The 27,409-nt window shown below is 45.7% G+C and overlaps 1 protein-coding gene across 2 annotated transcripts; it reads left to right on the top strand.

Moving 5' to 3' along the window:
• The first annotated feature begins 200 nt into the window (after positions 1-200).
• SDR16C5 (short chain dehydrogenase/reductase family 16C member 5) lies at positions 201-16,522 on the top strand. 2 transcript variants are annotated; one of them, XM_012183366.5, is made up of 7 exons: positions 201-255; positions 4,451-4,797; positions 8,112-8,243; positions 10,277-10,376; positions 13,895-14,039; positions 15,071-15,196; positions 16,204-16,522. In XM_012183366.5, exons 2-7 carry the CDS (start codon positions 4,465-4,467, stop codon positions 16,295-16,297), a joined length of 930 nt encoding a protein of 309 aa, XP_012038756.1. In that variant the 5' UTR covers positions 201-255; positions 4,451-4,464; the 3' UTR covers positions 16,298-16,522.
• The last annotated feature ends 10,887 nt before the right edge of the window (positions 16,523-27,409 follow it).

Raw genomic sequence — 27,409 nt, 5'->3', positions numbered from 1 at the left:
GTATACTTCGGGTCCTCGAGACAGAATTGCCAGCTTCCAAATACGGCAGCCTGGGAAGAAAAAAATAGGAACGCACACGCCCCCGGGGCGCGCAGAGGCCCGCGGGCGCCCCACCCCCGCGTGGGCGCGGCCGTCCCGCCCTTGGCCTTGGTCTCCAGGCGGCGCCAGGGATAAACCCCGAACCTCACCGGGCTAAAGCCAGAGACGTGGTGCCGGCGGCTGAACAGGCTGGCTTCTCTGCTGCAGCTGTCCCGGGTGAGTACCGAGGTCTCCGGGAGGCTAGGGTCGTGCGAGGCCAGCCCGCGGCGTTAAGGTTAATGGGGGTGGGGGCGCTGAGCATGCGCGTTTGGGGAGACCCGGCGGCTGGGTGCAGGGGCCCCGAGGCCCCCTCTGCGTCGGCGATCCACGCTTCCCGGTCCCAGAACCGAGCTGCCAGCCTCCCGCCCCATCCCAGAGCAGGGCGGGATTCCTCCCGGGTGTCCTCGTTTTCTTTCGGGCATTGTGCCCAGGTGCCCCACTCTCCGCTGCTCTGTGCACCCACCTTGGCCTTGGTCTGTCGCTGCCCCTCTCCAGACTTAAACACACACACACACACACACACTTCACCCCGTGCCCCCTTAGCAGGGCAGCAGAGCCCTGGCCTGGGAGGCAGGCCTCATCTGTTTATGCTGCACCAAGTTAGCTCAGCTATAGGACTAAGTGGGTAAGCCATGGGATGAAGACGCCAAAGAAGTCTTAGCCTGATGAAATTTAACACATATGTTCCCTGACTTCCTAAGGAGCAGTCTTTACACTAAGAGAGAGCCAGACATTTACCTGTGTTCCTCAGTAGTTACTATTAGCCTCTTTCTCTGGCATAGCCAAGTATCTGTAATTCATATGCTAGCTGGAACACCAGTCACAACCTTAGCTGGTATTTATTTTGCTGTCACTATGCGTCTGGCACTCTTCTGGCACATAGTAGGTGGGTGTGGATGGGAGATAAACCTGGCAGCACTCAGATCTAGCCCAGCTCCTCTCCTTCCACCCTCACCCTCACTCCCTGCCTCCTGGAGAGGGCTGTGCTCCATGGCACAATGGGTACCTTTTTTTCCCCTCCAATCTGCTCAGAAGTTTCACATAGGTTTGTTGTTGTTGTTTAGTCGCCAATTTATATCTGACTCAAGTTGTGTGCCACCCTATGGACTGCAGCACACCAAGCTCCTCTGTCCATGGGATTTCCCAGGCAAGAATACTGGAGTGTCAATCGAAAAAAATACTTTATTGCTTAAAAATGTAACCATCATCCTAGGCTTCAGCAAGCTATAGTCCTTTTGCTGGTAAAGAATATTGCATTGATGTTGATCGCTGCTGACTGATCAGGGTGATAGCTGCTGAAGGCTGGGGTGGCTGTGGCAATTTCTTAAAATAAGACAACAATGAAGTTTGAGGGGGAAAAAAAGAATGCTGGAGTGGGTTGTCATTTCCTTCTCCAGAGGATCTTCCCAACCCAGGGATCAAACCTGCATCTCCTGCATTGTAACAGATTATTTTCTGGGAAGCCCTTCATAAGGAGCAGTAGAGATCATATTATACTCCAATACCAGTGGTGCTAGTGGTAAAGAACCTGCCTGCCAATGCAAGAAACGTAAGAATCGAGGATTCGATCCCTGGGTCAGGAAGATCCCCTGGAGGAGGGCATGGCAACCCACTCCAGTATTCTTGCCTGGAGAATCCCATGGACAAGAGGAGCCTGGCGGGCTGCAGTCCATGGGGTCACGCAGAGTGAGACACGACTGAAGCAACTTAGAATGCAGCATGCATTAACCTCGTATAACTTCCACACCTTCCATATTTCATACATGTTGGCTTGTTCTAGTAGAATCCCCCTGTTCAGAGAAGGAAACTGAAACACAAGAGATGCCACAGTTCTTACCAAGGATGCAGAGAGGTCAGTGCAGTTCAAGATTTCCAACCCACAATCTCCAGACCTCACTGCCTGTGCCGGTACCCCGCAGACACCCTAAACCCCAATGAGGGGGACCTCAGGAGGCCTAGCTCTAGAGAACCTGGGAAGCATCTGCTGGGTTGGGTTAAGAAGTGGCTTGTCCCAGGGCTTGTGTCATGCCGGCATGGAGACAAGGGAAAACTGAAATCTAGAACCCCTGAAACGAATAACTTTTACATCAGCCAGGAGAGTGGTGAGGCTTCCAGCTATCTTCATGGTGCTGGAGACGCTGAGGAGAGAGGTAGACCATTGTCCCCCTGGCGAAGGCATACATCATGGGGTCCCTGAAAGGAGTTGTCCACAGCTGGCCAGCGTGCGTTTTCTCACAGAGGAGTGTTTCATGCACAGCCAGCTGATGTGGATTTTCTCGTGGAAGTAGTGTGGATGATGCCAAGGCTGCCTCCTGGGGAGGGTGCCCAAGGCATGGCATCCCTGTGGGAAGTCTGACTGTCTTCCTTCAGGCCTGAAGGAATCCATCCCCTGACTGTGTGTTTAAAACGAGAATCTGAAGACCACTGTTCACCCATTAAGCTACCTTCTCTCCAAGTCCTGTGGGCCTGGGAGATTCTATCAATCATCCAGACGCAAAGATGACAAAGAGTCTGAGAGCCATTTCATCCGAAGTGTGGTAAGCTGAGTGCTCCACAGCAGGAAGCACTCCTTGTTGGACCGGAACATCCAGCTCCCCCACCCCCACCCCCACTAGCATGCCTATTCCCTGGACACGTAGAGCAAACCTATCTCAAGGCTCACACTCTTCCATCCCTGTGCTGGGCAAGCTGCTCCCAAGCCCTCCCTTGCCCTGTTCATCATTTGCATGTCCAATCAAAGGTCACTTTCCACAGATCTCGCCTGTTGCCTCCTCCGTTGACTCCCATCTAAAACAGGTCTCCTGGCTACTCTCTAGAGTGCCGCCCTACACACGCAGTTTTCTTTATAACACTGCAGCTCGAACTGGTATATTCATTCTTTCATTAGACTCTTATCTCCCCAGGGCAGAGATTATGGGAGATGGGCCACCAACTCAGCCCCAGGGCCCAGCATTGTACCTGCACAGGATCCATGCCCAGGAAATGTGACAATGAGCTCACCTAGCCTGCACAAACTAGACCGGGATCCTGGCTAAGCCACACACACATTCTTTCTGGTCCTTGGTCCCATCTACGCATGCTTGCATGCTCACTCAGTTGTGTCCGACTCTTTGCAACCTCATGGACTATAACCTGCCAGGCTCCATCTGTAGAAAGAGCCAAGAAGCAGCAATTTAGTTTGCCACTTCCTAAGGGTCTGACCACACTTCAAGCCATCCTTTAATGAATCTATGAGAACTAGTGTGTCCTCAGCCAAGCTTCAAAGTCAGTGTGGAACTGCTTCACTTTACTAATGAAGTCCATCTTCTGTCCTCACATCCAGCTCTCAGCTGGCCACCCCATTCAGGGAAACCCCTGCCCACAGCACAGTATGCCCTTTCTCTCCTCGTCTGGAGGAAATAAGACATTCCCTTCTTTCTCAGGTGCTTGTTAGGAAAGCATCTTATACGCTCATTCTCACTAAAGTGTGAGTGACTGATAGGGTGGAGGCATTGAGCCCCATATATGTTTGCCTTTTATTCATTTGGCAAACTTGTCAGGTACTTCCTGTGGGCAGCACTGTGAGTCTGAGAAACAAGCTAACATGATAAAGTGCTAGCTGCGAGGCTGCATTGCGCTCACACATGCACAAACATTCTCATTCTACTTGCAAAACCACCCTAGACCACAGGACCAGGAGGTGAGGAGACCGAGGCCCAGAGGCGCAGCGTGGCCTGCCCCAGGCTCCAAACCAGACAGGCACAGGGCCTAGCTATCTCACCCCTTCCCCAGATGTCATACAGTTGCAGGGCCAAGTAGTAAGGGATATAGCGTGGGAGCCTCAGAGCCTGGAAAACAGGTACTTGTGCTGACGGCAAGTTGTAGGGGCCGAGGTTTAGAATGTCTAATTACTTCTCTTCAGGATTTCAACATTTTTCTCTTGAATCTCAGATTTTAAATAACAACAGTGCAATGAGGAAACAGAAACCTCAAAGGAGGCAAAAAATAAAACCAGAAGGGAGCAATTGTGTCATTAACACGATAGGGTCAAGACCTTGAAGGTGAAATCAACCTACAGGACATATTATGGAGAAAAACTAGCTATAAGAAAGAGGGAGCTTCTGCTTTGGGTTAAATGTAGCCGTGGTTACAGTTTCTGGGTAACGAGCATTTCTGTCACCTAGAACACATAACAGGCATTCGGGTATGTGATGAGCTTGGCACTGTGATGCAAGTTGGTCGAGATGGTCCCTGTGGACCCCCTCCCCCCTTTCTCAGTTCAGAGTCTGCTACCAACAGGGATGATTACATGATTCTTAGTTTCTTTCACTTCTGCAAGGAAGTATGGGCCCCATGGAATAAGGTCCTTATATGAGTCCCTCTTGCTTTATAGGTGTCAGCCAGAACATGGCCCTCAAGCTGAAGTCAGCCAAGAAATTGTTCATTTTCTTAGGAAAATCAGCGTTGGCTCTTGTGGAGGCTGTAGTGTTTGCTATAATCCCAAAGCCACGGAAGAATGTTGCTGGTGAAATCGTACTTATAACAGGCGCTGGAAGTGGACTCGGAAGGCTCCTAGCCCTCAAATTTGCCCAGCTTGGGTCGGTGCTTGTGCTCTGGGATATCAATCAGGAGAGTAATGAGAAGACCCACAAGATGGCTGGGGAAGCTGGAGCCAAGGGGGTCTATGCCTATACCTGTGACTGCAGCCAGAAGGAGGAGGTGTACAGAGTGGCCAACCAGGTAAACCTGTGTGCTTGCTCTTCCTAAGGGCAGTAAGGACTTGATGTAGTCTCGGATGTTCATCAGTTTCTCTGCCTTCCTCAGTGCTAATTTGCCTCTCTTTAAAAAATATAAGTGTGTGGGAATTAGCATTTTTGAGTTCTTGCTATGTGCCACACACCATGCTTGGCACCCTCTGAATTATACACCTATAAAGTCAGGCCTCTTATTATCTCCACTTCACAAATAAGAAAATGGAGACTTAGTGCAGGTGAGTTTCTCAGGTGACTTAACTGAGAAGTGCAGGTAATAAGTAGCAGAGCTGCAAGTGGGATGCGAGTCTCTTGACTCTGAAGAATGCCCTCTGGCCAGCTCATGTGCTGGTTGTCCGGGCCCCCTGTTACCATGTAAGAGAAAGGCTATAGCACCCTTCATGGAGGCATAACAAAAACTGAGAAGCAGGGCTAGTAAATAACCTGCTGGGAGTCACAGAGCTAGGGGAGGACCACGCCAGGAGGTGAACCCGTATCTAGCCTGATTGCAAGTCCAGCTGTTTCCCCCACCCCCAACAGTGATTTCCATTCTACCTGCATTTCTCTCACGTGGTCATATGAAAAGCGAATATGTTATTCATCCTAAAGACTCTTAACTGCAGCTGCCCCTTTGGTGACGGTAGAGAAGTATGTATAAAGAACACTTTCAGGAGCCCAGAGCTCCAGTGGATTTGCAGAGCCCGAGGAGATACATGCCCATGTGGTGGCCGCTTCCTCTTCCCTCATAAGGATTTCTCTAACCGCTTCTTGTACGAGCACTGCACACATCACTCCCCTGGACTACTTTTTTGTGGCTCTCAGTGTTCTCTGGTTTCGAGAGAAGGAAGAAAGTAGATGTGCCTGCTGGAAGGTTCCTGCCCAGCTTGTGGGCTCTAACAAGGCTCTGCTTGCAGCTTCTCATCTGACTCTCCAGTGGAGGGGTGTGCACGTCTCTGGCCAGTGAGTTCCTTTTAAGTTGTGACTTTTGTCTTTTACATCTGATACATGCGTTACCACCACCATCACCAATCGCACACTTACGGCAAGTCTGGGGATCCAGACCAGACAAGCTGGCATGGGCTTGTGCGGGGACCACCTTTCAAAGTGTAGAGGGCTCTGCTGCAGCTACTTTTGCAAACTAAGCTGTTTGCACTTGGAACACAGGCTCCTGCCAGGTTGACTTCCCCTGGCTATGAGCCACTTCTCTGTCTATGAGCCACTCTTAAGCAGTGACTGGTTCACATTTAAAGACAAAAGACTTTAAGACATTCATACTATAAACCAGCCATTTCCACTTCTTGTTCTTGATAGAGGAAAGGTAACCAGGAAATTTTTATCCCGTAGAGGAATAATCAAGGTGCAGATTTTTAGAGCTGATGTGACAGTGTTTTACTTCCACAGGGCCCCATAACTTTGAAATCTTGTGTCCCTAGATCATAGCTTGGGACCAATTTCAGAAAGTCTATCCTCGCCACCTGGCATCCTGGTTGAGTCGTTTATTGTTCAGAATCACACAGCCCCGTTCAGCATGTGATTGAGCCCCAGGAAGAGTGCCTTGACTGCTGTTCAGCTTTGATTTGACTAAATATTTCAGCCACTCTCCATATCAGACTTTAAGTTAGATTGTTTCCAGCACTTCCATCCGAAAATTTCAACATGAAACATGAGGTTTCCTTGGTCTCCGTTGCAATCCTAAACTTCGCCAAGGCTAGGGATCTCATTGGCTAGTGGACACTGAGCGTGTCACCTTCCTTGCTGGGACTCAGGCCTCCTGGGAGAGTGAGAGTGGCAGTGTCTGCTCGTCAGTAATCCAGCCCGTCTTCCCCGCTGCACCACCCACACAGGCAGGCTCACACCCACATCTGCACACCCACACTAGTGCACACACAGCAACAGAGCCAGACACAGATGCAAGTGGTGTTGCAGCCAGGCGTTCCCTCTGATTCGGGGAACTCAGGGCCCCTGCTATGTGATACAAATTACAGGAATGAGATTCAAAACACGAAGGCAAGCCAAGGGATGGCTCCACTGCCGGCTGTCAAGCCTGGAAAACCCTGTGCTCAAAAAAAAAACAGAAATTTGACCAAGCCTGGGTCACTTGCTCACGGTTTGCTCTAAAGGGAAGGCTCCAGTGGCACTCCCAGGACTTTTATTTCTTAAATGAAAGTTATTAAGTATCTAGTCTGGCCGGTGCCAGTGCGACAGCAACAGACGGGGGCCCCTCTGATCCTCCCTTCACAGACCTTACACCTAAACGTTGGTGTTGGGGAGAGGAGAACCAGCTAAGGGGTGAAAACAGGACGGACAGGTTCTGAGCTCCTGTATGTTTGAAACATTCATATGACTATCACACTCCCTCATTCCCTCCCTGCCCCACCCTCGCTGCTACAAGTGCCAGGGCTTGATTTACATGGCTGGTATCATGCCTGATATAGCACCACGTTCATCTAAAGGCTGTGCTGCTCATGCTTCTTTTTAGCAGAGGACAAAGTCACTAACCGTGTCACTACTGAGTATAAGAATAACGCTCCCTGTAGGAAAGTAGCATTGCAGGTGTTGCAACCACCATAAGAGGGGAAGACGAGTAGGCAGGCATTAGACTTAGATCTCTGATGTGCCATGAACTCTGCAGAGGAAACAGACATGCTTTGTTTTTAGAGGGCCTTGCAGCAGCAGTCTGTCTGAGTTAACAAGGACAGAAGCATCTAAAACCACAGGAAAATAAATCCAGTTCACGTAAAGAATTATGGGCGCACCTCATTTTATGGCACTTCACAGACATTGCATTTTTTCTACCAGCTGAAGATTTTTTTTTTGCAAATTGAACGTTTGTGGCAATCCTGCCTTGAGCAACTCTTAACGGCACCCTTCTTTTGACAGCATTTGCTCAATTCGTGTCTCAGCATCACATTGTTTCTCATGATACTTCACACTTTCGTTATTATATTTGTTCACCCAAATATAATTTGTTCACCCAAATAGCTGTCATCAGTGATCTTTGTTACTGCAGATCAGTCAAGGCTTAAATGATGGCTAGCGTTTTTAGCAAAAAAACATTTCTCATTAAGGCAACTTGTTTTTTAAACCTAAAGCAATTGCACAGTTAATAGATGACAGTATAGTGTAAACATAACTTGTATATGCACCAAGAAACCGAAACATCTGTATGACTCACTATGTTGTGGCGTCAGCTTCACTGCTGGTGGGGCAGGGGTGGGGGGGGCGGGGTCTGGAACTGAACCTGTGTATCTCCAAGGTCTCCCTGCGCTGCCCTGGTGGTGCTGATTTCCTTATCCAATTCAGGTGAAGAAAGAAGTTGGTGATGTTTCCATCCTGATCAACAATGCCGGAATCGTAACAGGCAGAAAGTTCATGGACTGCCCAGATGAGCTTATAGAAAAGTCTCTTGATGTGAATTTCAAAGCACATATATGGGTAAATACTTTTTCTTCTCGTTAGAAACGTCATTCCAAGGTGGTGCTAGGGGTGAAGAACTCACCTGCCAGTGCAGGAGACATAAGATATGTGGGTTAGATCCCTGGGTCAGGAAGATCCCTGGAAAAGGAAATAGCATCCCACTCCAGTATTCTTGCCTGGAGAGTCCCATGGACAGAGAAGCCTGGCGGGCTACAGTCCATGGGGCTGCAAAGAGTTGGGCACGACTGAAGCGACTTAGGCTTCCTCTTGTTCTCTTACAGTAGTGAAAGTGTTAGTTGCTCAGTCATGTCTGACTCTGCCAGGCTCCTCTATCCATGGGATTCTCCAGGCAAGAGTACTGGAGTGAGTTGCCATTCTCTTCTCCAAGGGATCTTCCTGACCCAGAGATTGAACCCAGGTCTCCTGTATTGCAGGCAGATTCTTACATAATCCACTGCAGAGTAGACTCTTACAGCAGTACTGGTCTTAAATAAAACACAGACTTCTCAGTTCTAGCTCAAGCTGTCCTCTCCTGATCCAACTTAAGCTCTACATCCCCACACCTCTGCTCAGGGAATCCTGCAAAGACACAGCTGCTCTTGTGTCCTAATCATGTACTGACGGCCAGTGTCCTGTCTGGTACCATCCCAGGCACCTCGTGAATAAGCCTTCAAACAGCCCAGTGAGATAAGGGCTCATAGAAGTTAAAAGTGACCATGCTTAGACATGACCAGGTGACCTCATCACTTGCCTAGGCAGGAACTCCCTTGAAATGAAAGGAGGCATAATTAACAAGCAGACATCCACCAGGTCTGTTTGGGGGCACACAAAGATGCACAGTCAACTTTGTTGTTGCTGTTCATTTGCTAAGTCATGTCTGACTCTGCAACCCCATGAACTGTAACACTCCAGGCTTTTCTGTCCTTCATTATCTCCCAGAGTTTGCTTGAATTCATGTCCATTGATTGAGTGAGACCATCCAACCATCTCATCTTCTCTCACCCTCTTCTCCTCCTGCCTTCAATCTTTCCCAGCATCAGGGTCTTTTCCAATGAGTCATCTCTTCACAACAGGTCCCCGAAATATTGGAACTTCAGCTTCAGCATCAGTCCTTCCATTCATATTCAGGGTTGATGTCCTTTAGGATAGATTGGATGGATCAAGGACAGCACAGAGATCCTTTAGGACTCTCAAGAGTCTTCTCCAGCACCAGAGTTCAAAAGCATCAATTCTTCAGCCCTCAGCTCTTACGTCTATACATGCCTACTAGAAAATCCATAGCTTTGGCTATGCGGACCTTTGTTAGCAAAGTGATGTCTCTGCCTTTCAATATGCTGTCTAGGTTTGTCATAGCTTTTCTCCCAGGGACAGCAAGCCCACAGCAGCCTGATAACTACATGCCTTGAACATTAAAAAGCATGATCCTGACTCTCAAGGAGAGGTGCCACACTCCAGTTGCATTGTCCTGGCCTTTGCACAGACCAGTAACATCAGCCTCTCCAGCCATGCACACACCCTTGTTCTGCCCCTCATGATCACGTCTCCCTGACAGGCCAGATGAGTTTAAAAACAAAGTGATATTTTTAAACTGAAACCAATAGCCACATGTCCTGTGAACAAAGTTCAGGAAAAATTTGAAATTCAAATATAAGCCAAAGGAGGAAAAAAGGCACCATAAATCTAAATAACCATATCTTTGACTGGTCTTACTGGTTTGTGGACTGTGGATACCACAATTAAGATTTTCCTGTACTGTTTCAATTATTTTATTTTTGTTGTGTTTTTAAAAGTCAAATATGAGCAAATGTAAGTTTGAGTAAATTATTTTTAATAATTGAAATTCCAATTAAAATACTTGAATAACCACCAGAAAAATATTGATCCACAGTTTAAACAGTTAAGGCGGTTACTTGCCAGATATTTAAGTTTGAATGTCCCATTTCCTTCAGGTATTTTTTTGAACTTAATTTTTTTCAATCATGATGATTATATAAACATCTGAAAAAACATATGTGCTACAAAATGTTAAATGTTTACCTTGATCTTCTTAGACTTACAAAGCCTTTCTACCTGCTATGATTGCTAATGACCATGGACATTTGGTGTGCATTTCAAGTTCAGCTGGATTAATTGGAATAAATGGACTGGCAGGTAAGAGAAATATGGTATTTCACAACCTCAGCTTGAGCAACAGCTCTGTCTAGGTTTGTCATAGCTTTTTTCCCAGGGACAGTGAGCCCACCAGCAGTCTGATAACTACGTGCCTTTAACATTAAAAGGCATGGTCCTGACTCTCAAGGAGAGGCGCCACACTCCAGTTGCATTGTCCTGGCCTTTGCACAGACCAGTCACATCAGCCTCTCCAGCCATGCACACACCCTTGTTCCGCCCCTCCTGGCTCTTGCTCATGATCACGTCTCCTGCTCATAATCAGCACTGACTTGGTGCATTAATAATAAATGGTAACAGATGAAGACATATGTTCAGTAAGGTAAGTTGTTGAGAACTTTATCATCCAGGGAAACTGCCCAGCTGCTATACTTACACGAAGTTGAACTATGCACTTTATTTATTTTTTTAACTGTTTTTTTTTTTAATTTTAAAATCTTTAATTCTTACATGCGTTCCCAAATATGAACCCCCCTCCCACCTCCCTCCCCATAACATCTCTCTGGGTCATCCCCATGCACCAGCCCCAAGCATGCTGTATCCTGCGTCAGACTGAACTATGCACTTTAGAATCATTAGGCCTTATGCAGTTGCTTGGAATTAATAAAAGACCTAGATGGGTGGGATAAGGAGGTGGGAGAGAAGCTCAGAAGGGAGGGAGTATACATATACATATAGCTGATTCGTGGTGTTGTACAGCGGAAACTAACACAACATTGTAAAGCAATCATCCTCCAATTTAAAAAAAAAGAAGAGAGACCCTACTTATAAATTCCTTATTCAAGTGATTAGCATAGTCACCTTCCCCGAAACTCACCTGACACTGTAATCAGGGTGTTAAGGAGGATCCTTCTGGGACTTCCTTGTGGTCCAGTGAATGGGAATCTGCCTTCCAATGCAGGGGGTGCAGGTTCATCCCTGGTCAGGGAACTAAGATCTCATGCTGTTTAGTCACTCAGTCCTGTCTGACTCTTTGCGACCCCACAGGCCACAGCACACCAGGCTTCCCTGTCCTCCACAATTTCCCAGAGTTCACTCAAACTTATGGCCATTGAGTCGATGATGCCATCCAACCATCTCATCCTCTGTCGCCCCCTCAATCTTTCCCAGCATCAGGGTCTTTTTCAGTGAGTCAGCTCTTTTCAACATGTGCCCAAAGTATTGGAGTTTCAGCTTCAGCATCAGTCCTTCCAATGCATATTCGGGTTGATTTCCTTTAGTATTGACTGGTTTGATCGGATCTCCTTTCTGCCCAAGGGACTCTCAAGAGTCTTTTCAGGGCAACTAAGCCCATGCACCACAACTACTGCGCCCACACTCTCGAGCCTGTGCTCCGCAGCTAGAGAAGCCTCCAAACTGCAAGTAGAGAAAGCCTGCACACCACAATGGAGACCCAGTGCAGCCAAAAAAAAAGAGAGGACCCTTCTGCTCTATGAATTTTCCATAAGTGGTCTCCCCTGGCTGGGAGCTTGGAGAAAATATCTTCACCCCAGGAAACCTAAAATTAACTTTATTTTGCTGTTCCATCGATTAAAGACTGGCAAGAATTTGTTGTCACTTCCATGTCCCTTGCAACCGACTTGACATTAGCAGTGGGGAGGGGATAAGACATACAAGATCTTTGGTGAAGAGGGCCCACTGGGGAGCTGGCTCTAGGAAGTCCTGCCCTTCCCCCCGGGGTGCCCCCCAGAGGTTCATCCATCAGAACCCTAATTGCAACACTCAGGTAGCAGACCAGCCAGCTTGGCTGACTCATAGCTGGTTCCAGATTCACAACACTGGTCTTAGCAAGTATCTCTCAGCTGCCACATAGGTTTCCAGAACCACTTATTACCCCAATATCAGCAGTCTGTACATGTCTCCCTGTAGCCTGGGTCTCCCTGCCTCTGTCCTCCTTAGAATCCATCAGGCATTATTATTACCCCTCTCTCTCCTACATCTGGGAAGTCACAGGTCCTTGACATAACCACAGGTGTATTTATAGGGCCTGTTATTCCTTTTGTTAGACACAGCATCTCTCTTCAAATGCAGGTCTCCTCCCTGGCTCCCTTAGAAACAAGTATTCCCGGTGTGGGCAGCAACTCACCAGAATCAGAACCACTGGGGCTGCTACTTGGAATGCAGGTTCCCTGACCCTGGGCTGTACCTGCTCATCCCAGTCTCAGGAGTAGAGGAGCTCAGTGAGCTATAGTTCTACCAGATGACTCATGATCCCAGAGGCGGCTCAAGACCCCTCCTCTCACCTCCCTGCACCCCTTGCCACTTCTGTGTCTTTTCCAGCGTCTGGGGCAGCAACTGCCTGATACCTTATGCCTGGCACGTGCAGCCTGGTTCTTGCTGGCTGGAGTAGCTGCTCCCCAGCAGAGCACCAAGGTGTGTGTTTTCTGCTATGTGAGGCAGAGGGTAGGATAAGTCACCTAAATGCCTTTTCTTCTCCTGACATTTCCTTTCAGCAAACTGAATGCCCAGGTTTTGACATGAAGTGAGTGTAACCAAGGACAGAAAGCTCAGAACTGACCCAGATACCACTTCCTCTGCATTTGAAGATAGTCGAGCAGTCGAGGTTGAAGGGGCAATGTGTTCTTTGCAACCCCATGGACTATAGCCCACCAGGCTCCTCTGTCCATGGGTTTCTCCAGGCAAGAATACTGGAGTGGGTTGCCATGCCCTGATCTTCCCAACCCAGGGATCAAACCCAGGTCTTCTGCATTGCAGGCGAATTCTTTACTGTCTAAGCCACCAGCAAAGCCCAAATAAGAAAAACTTTGTTTTCCTTCTGGAAGTGGAAGAGTTCCAGTTGGAAGAAAACTTGCTCTGACAGGTTATCATGACCAACACTGATCTCTGCTGCCTAGGCTTCCACTTGACTTATTATTAGTGTATGTTTTTTTTGGCTGCACTGGGTCTTTGTGGTGGTACTTGGGCTTTTCTCTAGTTTTGGCATAGAGGGGCTTCTCTTGTCGCAGAGTAAGGGCTCTAGAGTGCATGGGCTCCATAGTTGTGGCTCGTGGGCTTAGTAGCTCCGAGACATGTAAGATCTTAGTTCCCTGACCAGGGATCCAACCTGCGTCCCCTGCCTTGGAAGGCAGATTCGTGACCACTGGACCACCAGGGAAGTCCCTTGACTTATTATTTTATTTCTTCTGTGTGTCCTCCTGCCCCATTTGGGCCAGAGTTCTTTGGGACAGAACCCACATCTCGTGCCCCATGTCAGGGCTGCAGAGTGCCTTACCGTCACTGCCACGGGAGTGAAGTTCAGCTGTGTGACTCCCTGCAGCCCTGCTGTTCCTCAAGCCCACATGGCCATTGTCATCTGACCTTGAGGTGATCACCGACCTTCCCACTCACGCCTCACCTCTTCCAGGCAGAGCAGACCAAGATCATGTAAAACAGGAACTCTGAAATGGGTTGTCTCTGCCGGTATTCATGTTATGAGGAAATCTTCCTGTAATGCCATTTTAAAACTTTACACTATATTATAGTATCATTTGTCTTTTCAGATTACTGTGCAAGTAAATTTGCAGCCAATGGATTTGCTGAATCAATATTTTTAGAATCACTTGCCAAGGGATGGAACGGGATCAAAACCACTATCGTGTGTCCATTTTTTATAAAAACCGGAATGTTTGACGGATGTACTACTGGGTAAGCATATCGTTTGATTTCAAAGGAACTGTATTTTGAAAAATGATTGACCGTCGATTTTATTTTGTTCTGGCTAAAGTTATTTAAAAAGACTTTTCTAGCATTCAGCCTGCTTTATAAATGGTTTTAGAATTTATTTCCTTAGATGTGTTAGTGATTAAGACACTGGGTTTAATAGTGACAGTTTATCAAGGCTTGGAGAAGGAAACAGCAACCCATTCCAGTATTCTTGCCTGGGAAATGTCATGGAAAGAGCAGCCTGGTGGGCTGCAGTCCACGGGGTCGAAAAGAGTCAGACACAACCAAGCATGAGCACAGCACACAAACATCAAGGCTATATCCACGTCTTCAAGGCTGGCCTCAACCTGCTCCCCCATCTCCTTGGCACTCCTGTCACACACCCCCTTTCTGCCACCAGCTCCATCCTGCTCTCATCCCTGATTCCACAGAAGAATAAGAAGTTGTTGAAGGGGCATAAATATACAGTCTGCACTCATCAGATGACAGGCAGTTACTTTCAAAGATGCGCTTTGCAACATTTAGGCCATTTGTTTAATTTGGTTTCACATATGTGCCTATTATAACATCATTGTATTAATTAGAATCCCTGATTTCCACTTCGAATTCTAGTTATATCATTACTCACCATATTGATAATAAGAGAGCAAGTACAGAAAAATATCAAATCTGGAAGGAAAAGAAGCCAATAAATGATAATGTCTTGTGTGTGCATGCTTGCTAAGTCACTTCAGTCGTGTCCAACTCTTTGCGACCCTATGGACCGTAGCCTGCCAGGCTCCTCTGTCCCTGGGATTCTCCAGGCAAGAATACTGGAGTGGGTTGCCATTTCCTTCTCCAGGGGATCTTCTCGACCCAGGGATGGAACCTGTGTCTTTTATGTCTCCTGCACTGGCAGGCAGGTTCAATACCACTAGCTCCACCTGGGAAGCTCACAACTGTTTTATTGTAATTTTTAAGAATTGCTTTCTCTAATTTCTTTATTTTTTTTAACCCTCTCCCACCTCCCCCAGCTGTCCTTCTCTCTTACCGATTCTGGAGCCAGAATATGCAGTCAGGAAGATAGTAGATGCTATCCTGCAAGAAAACATGTACCTGTATATGCCCAAGTTTATATACTTCATGGTGATTTTAAAAAGGTAATGTTTCTGCTCCTATTAATTCTCAACATGCCAGTCCAGTCAACAGCTTACTCCAGAGCCAACAGAGAGGAGCCATTTAAAAGATAACTGGCGGTGGGGTGGGGGGGGGAGATAACAGTTTTTTATATATTTATATATTCTATATTTATATTTTTGTTTTCGTCTGTGCTGGGTCTTCACTGCTGTGTGGGTGTTTCTCTAGTTGCAGCGAGTGGGGACTACTCTGTAGTTGGGGAGAGCAGGTTCCCCACTGCAGCGGCTTTTCCTGTTGTGGAGCAAGGGCTCTAGGATGCATCCTGATTTAAGCGTCAGGATGGCCACATGGAGAAGATAATATTTGACCAGAGACCTGAACCTGGGAAGGGCAGGAACCCCCTGGATATCTCAGGCTGCCCCCAGAGGGACCATGAGCCCAGGGCCCTTTTCTTGTCCCCACTCCTAGGACAAGTCTCCGGTTGGCTGACTGTGCCCTTCCTCGTCCTGCGGTGTGAACGTCATGATGGACAGGAACAAAGTGTCAGGAGGGGCGACCGGGATGGAGAAGATGGACAGTCTTAGTTGGGTCTTGCCAAAGCTCTGAGGGGCTATTGCGTGGACTTCTCTCTGTTGTCCAGGAAAGAGGGCAATGACCTGTTTGGACAGTGGGAGGAACTGAGTGTTGAGAGCCCAGTTGCACTGTGAGCAACAGGGCGAGTTTGCAAGGCAGGATCAAGACTCCTCAAGGCTGCACGCTTCCTGTCCATCATTACAGAATGTAGTCAGGCCTTGAGACTGACACAGAAGTGAGTGAATAATGTAAATAAAGCAACGAGAAACACAGAGATCCTGGGCCAGTGTCCTCCCACATGGTGGACGAGCCCTAAGTGACCTCAAGACAGGGACGTTCAGGTGGGTGTGAGTGACTGATGTCTTCTGCAGCAAGTCAATGGCCCTGCTTTTCAGTGGAACTCATAAAGATGTCCCATGAATGATAACCAAGATGTTCCCTCTTGTGTTCTCTTTAGCTTCTTGCCCTTCAAGCTGGGGCTGCTTTTGGGTGAGTACTTGGGGGCCTTTAATGTAATGGATGGCTTCACTGGCACCAGGAAGAAAAACTGAAGACCAATTCTGTGGCTGACATCCCCGGATACCCACAGTTACACGACATCTGTTTCAATGAAGAAGTGTCTTTGTTGACAGAATGTACCTGGAGACCACAAGCACCAGTCTGCTGTCTGGACTAGTATTTGCAACCAGTGCCTCTGAAAATAATGTTGCGCTCTGTTTTTCTGTTGAGTTTTTTAAATTAAAAAAAAATAGTCCATGTTTGGTGTTTGCTTGCAACTGCTGTGGAAGTGATTGTTGCTGTTGTTTTAGTTACTAAATCACATCCGACCTTTTGTGACCCCATGTGTGGAAGTGAGATAATCCTCTCTCTCTTGTGAATTGCTCATCATTTTGGTCAGGGTCTGTGGCTGAACATGCACTGGACATGGGAAGTGAGGGCTGAGAAGAAGCCTGGGTGCATGCGGAGGTGGGGTGTCCTAAGGACGCAGAGCTCGTTCCCCATCACCTTGTTCTCAGACTTGGCCTTGTTGAAACTGTGCCATCTGGCATGGAAAGGTCAACCTCCCACATTCTTCTCCCTACACAGATACTCGTCCTCCTCCCCACAAAGATGCTTGTTTCTATAGCCCTGGGTACTCAGACAGCAAGTGCCAGACCTGCTGAAGGTTCCCCAGGGGCACCATGTCAGGGAGCTTTCCTGCACATTCCTGCATAATCAAGGGCCAGTGATACTGGCGTGCCTGCTAAGTCACTTCACTTGTGTCCAACTCTTTTGCGACCCCATGGACTGTAGCCCACCAGGCTCCTCTGTCTATGGGATTCTCCAGGCAAAATACTGGAGTAGGATTGTCATGCCCTCCTCCAGGGGACCTTCCGGACCCAGGGATCGAACCTGTATCTCTTACATCTCCTGCACTGGCAGGCAGGCTCTTTACCACTGGCGCCATCTGGGAAGCCTCAGTGATCCTGGACCAAACTTTAAATAGGATCTCGTTGCTTTCTTAGAAGATACCAAAGAGCGGTTGCTTATGACCCTGAAGAAATGACCTTCTCCAGAGTTAGATAAACTGTTCCCTATTAAACCAGAAACCATTCCTGTGGGTAATTTCAAGTATTTCATTTAGTAGTTCAAACTGGGTATCTCATAAGGTACTTTTTTTTTTAACAGAAGGAACAAATTTATCCATTTATATTCATCAGGGCTGCCTTCATTTCATTTGTATTGCATGCTTAGGGTTTAATCGACTGGCCAACTCTTTTCACGCTCTGGAGATTAACTAGAAAAGCAAGATTAAAAGAAAAATGTTAATTACCATAGTCCCAGAGCTCCTTCCCCGGGTGGGTGGAAGCACCTGCCTTGTGAGAGAAACAGCAGCCTTTGTCCCCTATCTCTGTCACTGGAGAGTGGGGAGGGGGGATGAGCACCTTGGGAGTCTCTGTGAGAGTCATTTCTGGGGTGAGATGCTCTTAGAGGGACGGCCATCTCAGGAAATGCGGCATCTAGAATCCATTATGGACTGATTGCTCCTGAGCTGCCTGTAGGATTCTGACAACTCTGCCCCTGTATTTCCTTTCCCTTCAGAAAGTCTTTTTTTAAGAAACAAAAAACAAAAAACCTTGTTTTTCATAAAATTAGCTCACAAAGACATTTGAAAATATGTTTTCTTTTTGCAAAAATGGGTGATTATTTTCAGTATTCCAAAGCAACTGTATCTTCCTTGTTTAAAATACTTTGTTTGGGCTTCCCAGGAGGCACTAGTGGTAAAAAAAAAAAAATCCACCTGCCAATGCAGGAGATGCGAGAGATGTGGATTCAATCCCTGGGTCAGGAAGATCCCCTGGAGAAAGAAATGGCAACCCACTCCAGTATTCTTGCCTGGGAAATCCCATGGATAGAGGAGCCTGACGGGCTAGAGCCCATGGGGTTGCAAAGAGCTGGACCCGACATCACACACACACATATGTCAGTGATTATATAAACTGCAGAAGTGCTGGGCTAAAATATTTTGTTTTTTACTGTGGTTTTTTTTTTTTTTTTTTTTTGGAGAAGAAGGAAATTCTTCAACAAAGTAAGGATTTTGAAAAAATATAGGCCTTAACAATATAGGCATTATGTATTTTTTTAAAGCTTATTTTATGATCATAAAAACAATAGCTCATATTTGTTGTGCCTGGCACAAAGCTTTCCACTTTACACACATGATTTCATTAAATGAGAATCATAATGGTATCTAACGGATGCTGAAGAAGAAACGGCATTTATTTCACAAGGGTGACATCCTCCTCAACCAGGGACCTGCATTCAGAGGATCAAAGACCCACTTACATCGACCAACTCCTGTGCCAAATCCTTGGCTAACAAGGTTAATTAAGAGTGAGGCACACTATTGCTCCCATATTACAATTCCAAACACGTAGATTCTAGGGGCCTGTCTCTTTAACTAAAGAATAAAGAAGAGACTCTAAGGGGATTTTGTAGAACAAGGGTCTGAGGCATAGTGGACACCCACCACCTCATAACTGCATTAACAGCAATTATTTCTAATTGGAGTGCATCTTGGCTGGACAACTACAGAGGCCCAAAATTCAGTTGCGGTTTTATAGTACCCGTACAATTGTCTAAATGAATTTGGATCTACTCGAAGCACTCAGAGGGGAAGAGGCCACATGTAAATTAGAGAATTCCAGGGGGTGATAAATACCAAGGTGAATTAACACCACCGGGGAACAAGCATCCTCAGAGAGTGTTTCCTGGCAGTTTCCATCTGAAATTTAATCCTAATGAAGCCATGATCAAGAGCCCAACACCCAAAGAGGCCTCAAGACTCAAAAGGGAGACAAGAGCTGCCCCCAGGAATGGGCACCCTGCCCTCCAGATTGCATCACCTCACATCCTGCAATCAGCATACCGCTCAAGAATGAGGAAGAACCCTTGATCTTGGAAGAAGTTTGGCTGGGGAAGATATGTATGACCATGGTTTTGTGACAGCTTTTTGGCTTATTTTTTTATTATTATTATTTTAATGTTTACCTTTATTTTTTATTTGTTTGGCTGTGGTGGATCTCTAGTTGGGACATGTGAGATCTAGTTCCCTGACCAAGAATCAAACTCCAGCCCCCTGCACTGGGAGCATGGAGTCTTAGCCAATGGACCACCAGGGAAGCCCCTGGCTTGGTTTTTACGTTGTGATGCTGTAATAGTCAGCTCAGATTGGCCCACCACGACAAAACAGCAGAGACTGAAGGGCTTAAATATCAGACATTTATTTTCTCACAGTTCTGGAGGCTGCAAGTCCAAGATTAAGGTGCCGGTGGGTTCAGTTTCTGGTGAAGGCTCTTCCTGGCATGCAGTCAGCCCTCTTCTCACTGTCCTCACATGGCCTTCCCCTGTGTGTGACCACTGAGAGAGAGAGGCCATGCTCTTGCTATAAGGGCACTAATGCTATCATGAGGGCCCCACCCTCATAACCTAATTGCTCCTACTTACTTCCCCAAGGCTTCATCTCCACATATCATCACACTAGGAATTAGGGTTAACAACACCACGTGCTATCAGCCAGAGTTAGTCAAATGATTGAACTAGCCTGCAATGGAGGCTGAGTGTGGTCCCTGACTTGCACTGCATGAGCCAGCTAAACATCAGGGGTTATAGCACTATGGAAAAAGATAAAGACACCTGTTGATGTCAACTTACAGCTCTGTCACAGTCTGCTTCCCCAGATGGCTATGTATCCTCTTCTCAAATAGAAACCACAGACCCACTCTGCCTTCAAGACCTTCCCACTCTGCATCTCAGGCAAAGTCCAGGACATCTGGACCAGGGCAGCACTCTGCATCAGGTCCAGAAAAGGCTCTTCTCAGTCTGATGACCAAGAAGGTAAAAGGTGATATTTGCTGCCATGCTGGATTCAATGGTCTAGAAGACAGGCTTTAATGGAAGCTGCTGGGGAAAGGCTTGGACCACAGTCTTATTTCTGCTAAGGCCACTGTCTGGAATCCACACTTCCCAGGACTTCTCATCAGCCACAGAGGGTGCTGGTTGCTTCAACCATTCCAGGCTCTACTCTGCAGGTAGAGAGGGCCTCCTGGAACAGACTTTCATCCTCTTAAACCTCCACTTGCACATTGGTGCTCTCCAGTCTTAAATTCCAGAAGACTCTGCTGAAAGCAGCAGAAACATCCAAGTTGCAGCAAAGTTATGAATTTGCCTTAGCTTTCCCCCTTATACTGCAGTCTCCCTTAGTGGGTGACAGAGCTTTCAAGCTAGAGCAAGGTCAATGTGAATCCATTGTTCCCATATGCCAAACAAGGATCACCAGATTTCTAGTCCATGAGATTATGAGCCCTTGCCACCTCCCACATGAGAACTTGAACTTACATCACATATTTTCATCTCTGCCATACACAGCATTGCTCAACATGGTATTGAGTTATTGTTTGCTGTTCAGCTGCTAAGTCATGTCCAACTCTTTGTGACTCCATGGACTGCAGCACACCAGGTTTCCCTGTCCTTCAGTCTTCCCCAGAGTTTGCTCAAATTTATGTCCATTGAGTCGGTGATGCTATTCACCCATCTCATTCTCTGTGGTCCTCTTCTCTTCTTGCCCTCAATCTTTCCCAGCATCAGGGTCTTTTCCAATGAGTTGGGTCTTCTCCAATAAGTCGGCTGTTTGCATTGTGGACAAAGTGTTAGAGCTTCAGTTTCAGCATCAGTCTTTCCAATGAATATTCAGGGTTTATTTCCTTTACGATTGACTGGTTTGATCTCCCTACTGTCCAAGAGACTCTCAAGAGTCTTCTCCAGCACTAAAATTAAAAAGCATCAGTTCTTCGGCCCTCAGTCTTCTTTATGGTCCAACTCTCACATCTGTACATGACTACCAGAAAAACCATAGCTTTCGCTAGACAGACATTTGTCAGCAAAGTGATGCCTCTGCTTTTTAATATGCTGTCTAGGTTTGTCATAGATTTTCCTCCAAGGAGCAAGGTATTGAGTTATAGATTAGTTTAAAAACAAGGTTCAGTGACCCAGGGATTCAACCCACATCTCCTACATCTCCTGCATTGGCAGGTGGGTTCTTTACCTCTAGCACCCCGTAGGAAGCCCACTGGAGTGGGTAGCCATTCCTTTCTCCAGGGGATCTTCCCAAAACCAGGGATCAAGCTCGGGTCTCCTGCATTGCAGGCATATTCTTTACCATCTGAGCCACCAGGGAAGCCTATCAGTGGGTTTAGATAATTCTAAAGTTTGAAAACAAAACTTCTTTGTAAGTCGATTGTTAAATTTTTAGGACTTCAACTTTCACATTTATTTCCTAGATGCTTTATGAGAAAAAAAAAATTAAGGGTGATAGTAAGACAATGAATATAACTCAAAAGATTATGTATAACAAATAAATTACAAAAAAATTAAAATAAGGTTAGCTGTGACTGTAAATAACAGAGAGTTAGGAACTATAAGCAGAGAAGTCAATGGCACCCCACTCCAGTACTCTTGCCTGGAAAATCCCATGGATGGAGGAGTCTGGTAGGCTGCAGTCCATGGGATCACAAAGAGTCAGACATGACTGAGCGACTTCAATTTCACTTTTCACTTTTCACTTTCATGCATTGGAGAAGGAAATGACGACCCACTCCAGTGTTCTTGCCTGGAGAATCCCAGGGACGAGGGAGCCTGGTGGGCTGCCATGTATGGGGTTGCACAGAGTTGGACACGACTGAAGTGACTTAGCAGCAGCAGTAGCAGCAGCAGGAACTATAAGTGTATTCTGTCATGGGAAAGTCTGAAGGTGAGTGGAGCATGCCTTCCATGTGGGCTCTGCTCTATGAAGTTCCAGTGACCTGGGCCACAGACAGCTCCTCACTTGGTCATGCCCATAGTGTGGCAACAGCATCTCCAGCAAGAAGGCAGCTGTCATAGACCCCTCCAGGCAGCAGATGTAGGAAGGAATAAGGATGAAAAAGACACAGGCACAATTTGCCTTTTAAGAATATTTCTAGAAACAGCCACACAACACACTCTTCAAACGTTATTAGTCAGATGCAAGTGAGACTGAGAATTGTTGCTTTTATTATAGCAGCCATGATCCCATTTAATAACTGCAGAAATTTCTAAACATGGGGAACTGGGCCTCAGTGATCTCGGCCACAGGCTTTCTCAGATCATAGATGGGCACTCAAATCAGTTGAGTTGTGCAACTTACATCAAGTGATGTGAGCTTTCTGAAACCCTTTTGCAATGCTGCAAATGACTGTAATTCCTCAAGTGTAATTCCTCATAAAGAGCCTCTTGATAAAAGTGAAAGAGGAGAGTGAAAAAGTTGGCTTAAAACTCAACATTCAGAAAACTAAGATCACGGAATCCCATCCCATCACTTCATGGCAAATAGGTGGGGAAACAGTGGAAACAGTGAGAGACTTTTATTTTGGGGGCTCCAAAATCACTGCAGATGGTGACTGCAGCCATGAAATTAAAAGATGCTTGCTCCTTGGAAGAAAAGCTATGACCAACCTAGACAGCCTGGTAAAAAGCAGTTACTTTACCAACAAAGGTCCGTCTAGTCAAGGCTATGATTTTTCCAATAGTCATGTATGGATGTGAGAGTTGGACTACAAAGAAAGCTGAGCACTGAAGAATTGGTGCTTTTGAACTGTGGTGTTGGAGAAGACTCTTGAGAGTCCCTTGGATTACAAGGAGATCCAACCAGTCAATTCTAAAGGAAATCAGTCCTGAATATTCATTGGAAGGACTGATGCTGAAGCTGAAACTTCAATACTTTGGCCACCTGATGCAAAGAACTGACTCATTGGAAAGACCCTGATGCTGGAAAAGATTTAAGGTGGGAGGAGAAGGGGACAATAGAGGATGAATCGGTTGGATGGCATCACCAACTCAATGGACATGAGTTTGAGTAAATTCTGGGAGATAGTGGAGGACAGGGAAGCCTGGTGTGCCACAGTCCATGGGATCACAAGGAGTCATACATCACTGAGTGACTGAGTGACTGAACTGAACTGAATTCCTCATAAGGAGTAAATAAGCTGACAGTTATAAAATGCCCGACGTATGGTTTGGTACCTACTAATGCTCAATACTCCAGAATCCCTTGGACAAAGGAGCCTGGCAGGCTACAGTCCACAGGATTGCAAAGAGTCGGACACAACTGAGTGATGAACACACCCACACACAATGCCCAATACACACCAGATTTTTACTGTGTCCTCTATGTTAATCCCAAACACCTAATTTATTGCCTTCAGTTTTCTGATGGGTCAAAGAAAAGTAATTTGTTTTCGGTTTATCCAGATTTTGTTGTTTAAGATTGGAATGATGACTTCATGTCAGAGATGAAACCTGATGCTTAGAAGATGAAATCTGAAACCAGAAGTTAGCCATCTATCAGCTAGTTCTGCATGCTTATGTTTAACACGGTTTTTCAAAATATAAAGATCCCTATCATCCTCAGCTTTGTGGCTTCTACCAGAAGTTCAAGGTATCAAGAAAATGTTCCACTTGAGAGCCTGTGACTGGGGCGTCTCTGGCAGTTCATTGGTAAAGAATCTACCTGCCAGTGCAGGAAACACTGGTTTGATCCCTGATCCAGGAAGATCCCACATGTTGTGGGGCAACTAAGCCCATGTGCCACCAACTGTTGAGCCTGTTACTGAGCCCATGGGCCACAACCACTGAAGGCCATGTGCCCTAGAGCCTGTGCTCCGCAACAAGAGAAACCACTGCGATGAAAAGCCACATAACACAATTAGAGAGTAGCCCCACTCACCACTACTGAAAAAGGTCTGTGCAGCAAGGCAGCCGAAAATAAATAAATAAATGATCTTTTTTTTTTTTAAGAAAGAGCCTATAGCATACATTTGCACACCTAATACATTTTGTACACATAGTACTTTGAAAGTGAAACAACATGGACATTCAGGACATATTTTTGAAAGGAAGACAGGAAGAGATAGAGAGAAGTTAGAAAGGAGAAAGTCAGGAGGAAAGAGAGAACAAATAGGAACCATAAGATAGTCAAGATCCAAAGTTTATCCAAAATTATATCAATATAAGTGACCTACATAGAGTATAGTGAGCAGCAACATGAGTAAAAACATCAAAGTAGAACATTATGTTGTCTTTGTGTGTGTGTGTGTACTCCAAAAGATAGCAAATTCTTTTAGATTACAAAGAATTAAAAGAATATTCTATACCTAAATGTCCACTAACAGGAGGAATGGATTAAAAAAATGTGGTACATATATACAATGGAATATTACTAAGCCATAAAAATGAATGAAATAATGCCATTTGCACCATCATGGATGGACCTAGAGAGTTTTATACTGAGGGAAGTAAGTCAGACAGAAAAGGAGAACTATCACCCTATATCCTTCATATGTGAAATCTAAAAAGAAATGATACAAATGAACTTACAAAACAGAAAGAGTCTCACAGATTTAGAAAACAAGCTAATGGTTGCTGCAGGGAAGGGAGAGTTAGGGAGTTTGGGGAAGGTTGGGAACATGCTGCTATATTCAAAACAGATAACCAACAAGGACCTACTGTATAGCACAGGGAACTCTACTCAATATTATGTGGCAGCCTGGATGAGACAGGGGTTGGGGGGAGAGCAGATAAAGGTGTATGTGTGGCTGAGTCCCTTTGCTGTTCACCTGAAACTATCACAACATTGTTAATCACGTATACTCCAATACAAAGCAAAGAGTTAAACGTTTGAAAAAGAATATTCTGTAGAAATCCATAGCTGTAAATAATCCTACTTTCTGCAGTGAAATACTAAAATACCCTTAACATATAGGTTTTAGAATGTCGTTGCAGCCATTCTGACTGGCATGAGATGGTACCTCATTGTGGTTTTGATTTGCATTTCTCTGATAATGAGTGATGTTGAGCATCTTTTCATGTATTTGTTAGCCATCTGCATGTCTTCTTTGGAGAAATATCTGTTTAGTTCTTTGGCCCATTTTTTGATTGGGTCATTTATTTTTCTGGAATTGAGCTGCAGGAGTTGCTTGTATATTTTTGAGATTAATTCTTTGGCTGCTATCCAAAAGTCTACAAGCAATAAACGCTGGAGAGGGTGTGGAGAAAAGGGAACCTTCTTACAGTGTTGGTGGGAATGCAAACTAGTACAGCCACTATGGAGAACAGTGTGGAGATTCCTTAACAAACTGGAAATAGAACTGCCATACGACCCAGCAATCCCACTGCTGGACATACACACTGAGGAAACAAGAATTGAAAGAGATACGTGTACCCCAATGTTCATCGTAGCACTGTTTATAATAGGTAGGACATGGAAGCAACCTAGCTGTCCATCAGCAGACGAATGGATAAGAAAGCTGTGGTACATATACACAATGGAGTATTACTCAGCCATTAAAAAGAATACATTTGATTCAGTTCTAATGAGGTGGATGAAACTGGAGCCTATTATACAAAGTGAAGTAAGCCAGAAAGAAAAATACCCATACAGTATATTAACGCATATATATGGAATTTAGAAAGATGGTAATGAGATGGTATGCGAGACAGCAAAAGAGACACAGATGTATAGAACAGTCTTTTGGACTCTGCGGGAGAGGGAGAGGGTGGGATGATTTGGGAGAATGGCATTGAAACATGTATAATATCATATGTGAAATGAATCACCAGTCCAGGTTCGATACATCATACAGGATGCTCGGGGCTGGTGCACTGGGATGACCCAGAGGGATGGGATGGGGAGGGAGGTGGGAGGGGGGTTCAGGATGGGGAACACGTGTACACCTGTGGCAGATTCATATTGATGTATGGCAAAACCAATACAATATTGTAAAGTAATTAGCCTCCAATTAAAATAAATAAATTTATATTTTAAAAATGTCATTGCAAATGTGTTATAAAGAATTTCAAGTGGTACCAGACACATTGCTACAACCTTTAGAAGTTTAACATATACACACAACTATATATAAAATAAATAGCCAACAAGGACCTAGTGTATAGCACAGGGAACTATACTGAATATTTTGTAATACCTATAAAGGAAAAGAATCTTTAAAAAGAAACAATATAGGTAGTTATAGATATGCCTCCCTTATGGCTCAGATAATAAAGAATCTGCCTGCAATTCAGGAGATGTGGGTTCAGTGCCTGGGTCAGGAAGGTCTCCTGGAGAAGAAAATGGCAATCCACTCCAGTATTCTTGCCTGGGAATCCCATGGACAGAGGACCCTGGTGGGCTATAGTCCATGGAGTTGCAAAGAGTCAGACATGACCAAGCAACTAAACAATGATGATGAACTAGCATGACAACAAGAAACCTTTGAAAACTAAAATCTTAAAGACCTCCCCACACTTCAATGGGCTTTTTCTCCAGGAATCCCAGCAGGTTCTCAGAGTAAAGGTCTGAGAAAGATCCCTTCCTGGCTCTGGGAAGAAGGATCATTGGGAAAGACCCTCACACCAAAAGCCTATTTACTCCCATTCCCAGAACCCAATAAAACATGTTTGGCTTTCAACCAAAAATTGCAAAGCGTGCTTTTTGAAAAAACACAGTCTGAAGAGACATAGTAATTACTAAAACCAGACTGACATATGACACAGATATTCACATTACCAGGGGAGAAATTTACAATAAATAGATTACTATGTTAAGGGCTCTCATGGAAATAGTAGATAACATGCACAAATAGGTAATTGTGATACTGTGATTTGTATTAAGACATACAAATTCCTCTTCCCCAGTGCTGGCACAGAGTTCCTAAAACTCTCGCAACTCCTAAGTGATGAGTGATAAAGAGAAAATGGGTGTCCTAGTACTCACCTGATAAGTCCCTTTCACTCACACCTGAGTTTAGATTAATGGGGAGACTTTTGGAAAGTCCCCAAGGGTCCAGGCTGGTTGCCAGGGGAACCAATTATGATTACAGGGTTGGAACTTTCAACCTCTGGGAAGGGAAGAGTGGCTGGAGGCGGAATCAATGCCTATGTAATACTATCATGCCTGTGTAATGAAGTTTCTGTAAAACCTGAAGGACAGGCTTCAGAAAGTGTCCCTGTTGGTGAATGCTTTCCATGGCTGGAAGATGGGCACTCCCAGTCCCAAGGGCACAGAAGCTCCTGTACTCAGAAGCTTTCCCACCTCTACTCAATTCATCTCT

Source organism: Ovis aries, chromosome 9, assembly GCF_016772045.2.
Source record: "Ovis aries strain OAR_USU_Benz2616 breed Rambouillet chromosome 9, ARS-UI_Ramb_v3.0, whole genome shotgun sequence".
In the NCBI taxonomy this organism is placed as follows: Eukaryota; Metazoa; Chordata; class Mammalia; order Artiodactyla; family Bovidae; genus Ovis; species Ovis aries.
The sequence above is the reverse complement of the archived record's forward strand: the minus strand, read 5'-3'. Positions and strand labels throughout refer to the sequence as shown.

What these genes read in the sequence shown, in the direction of transcription:
- SDR16C5 (XM_012183366.5), top strand. Translation starts at nt 4,465, where the DNA reads ATGGCCCTCAAGCTGAAGTCAGCCAAGAAATTGTTCATTTTCTTAGGA. An exon ending in TGGAATAAATGGACTGGCAG is followed by an intron (nt 10,377 to 13,894) that starts GTAAGAGAAATA and finishes TTGTCTTTTCAG; the next exon opens with ATTACTGTGCAAGTAAATTT. An exon ending in TTTGACGGATGTACTACTGG is followed by an intron (nt 14,040 to 15,070) that starts GTAAGCATATCG and finishes CACCTCCCCCAG; the next exon opens with CTGTCCTTCTCTCTTACCGA.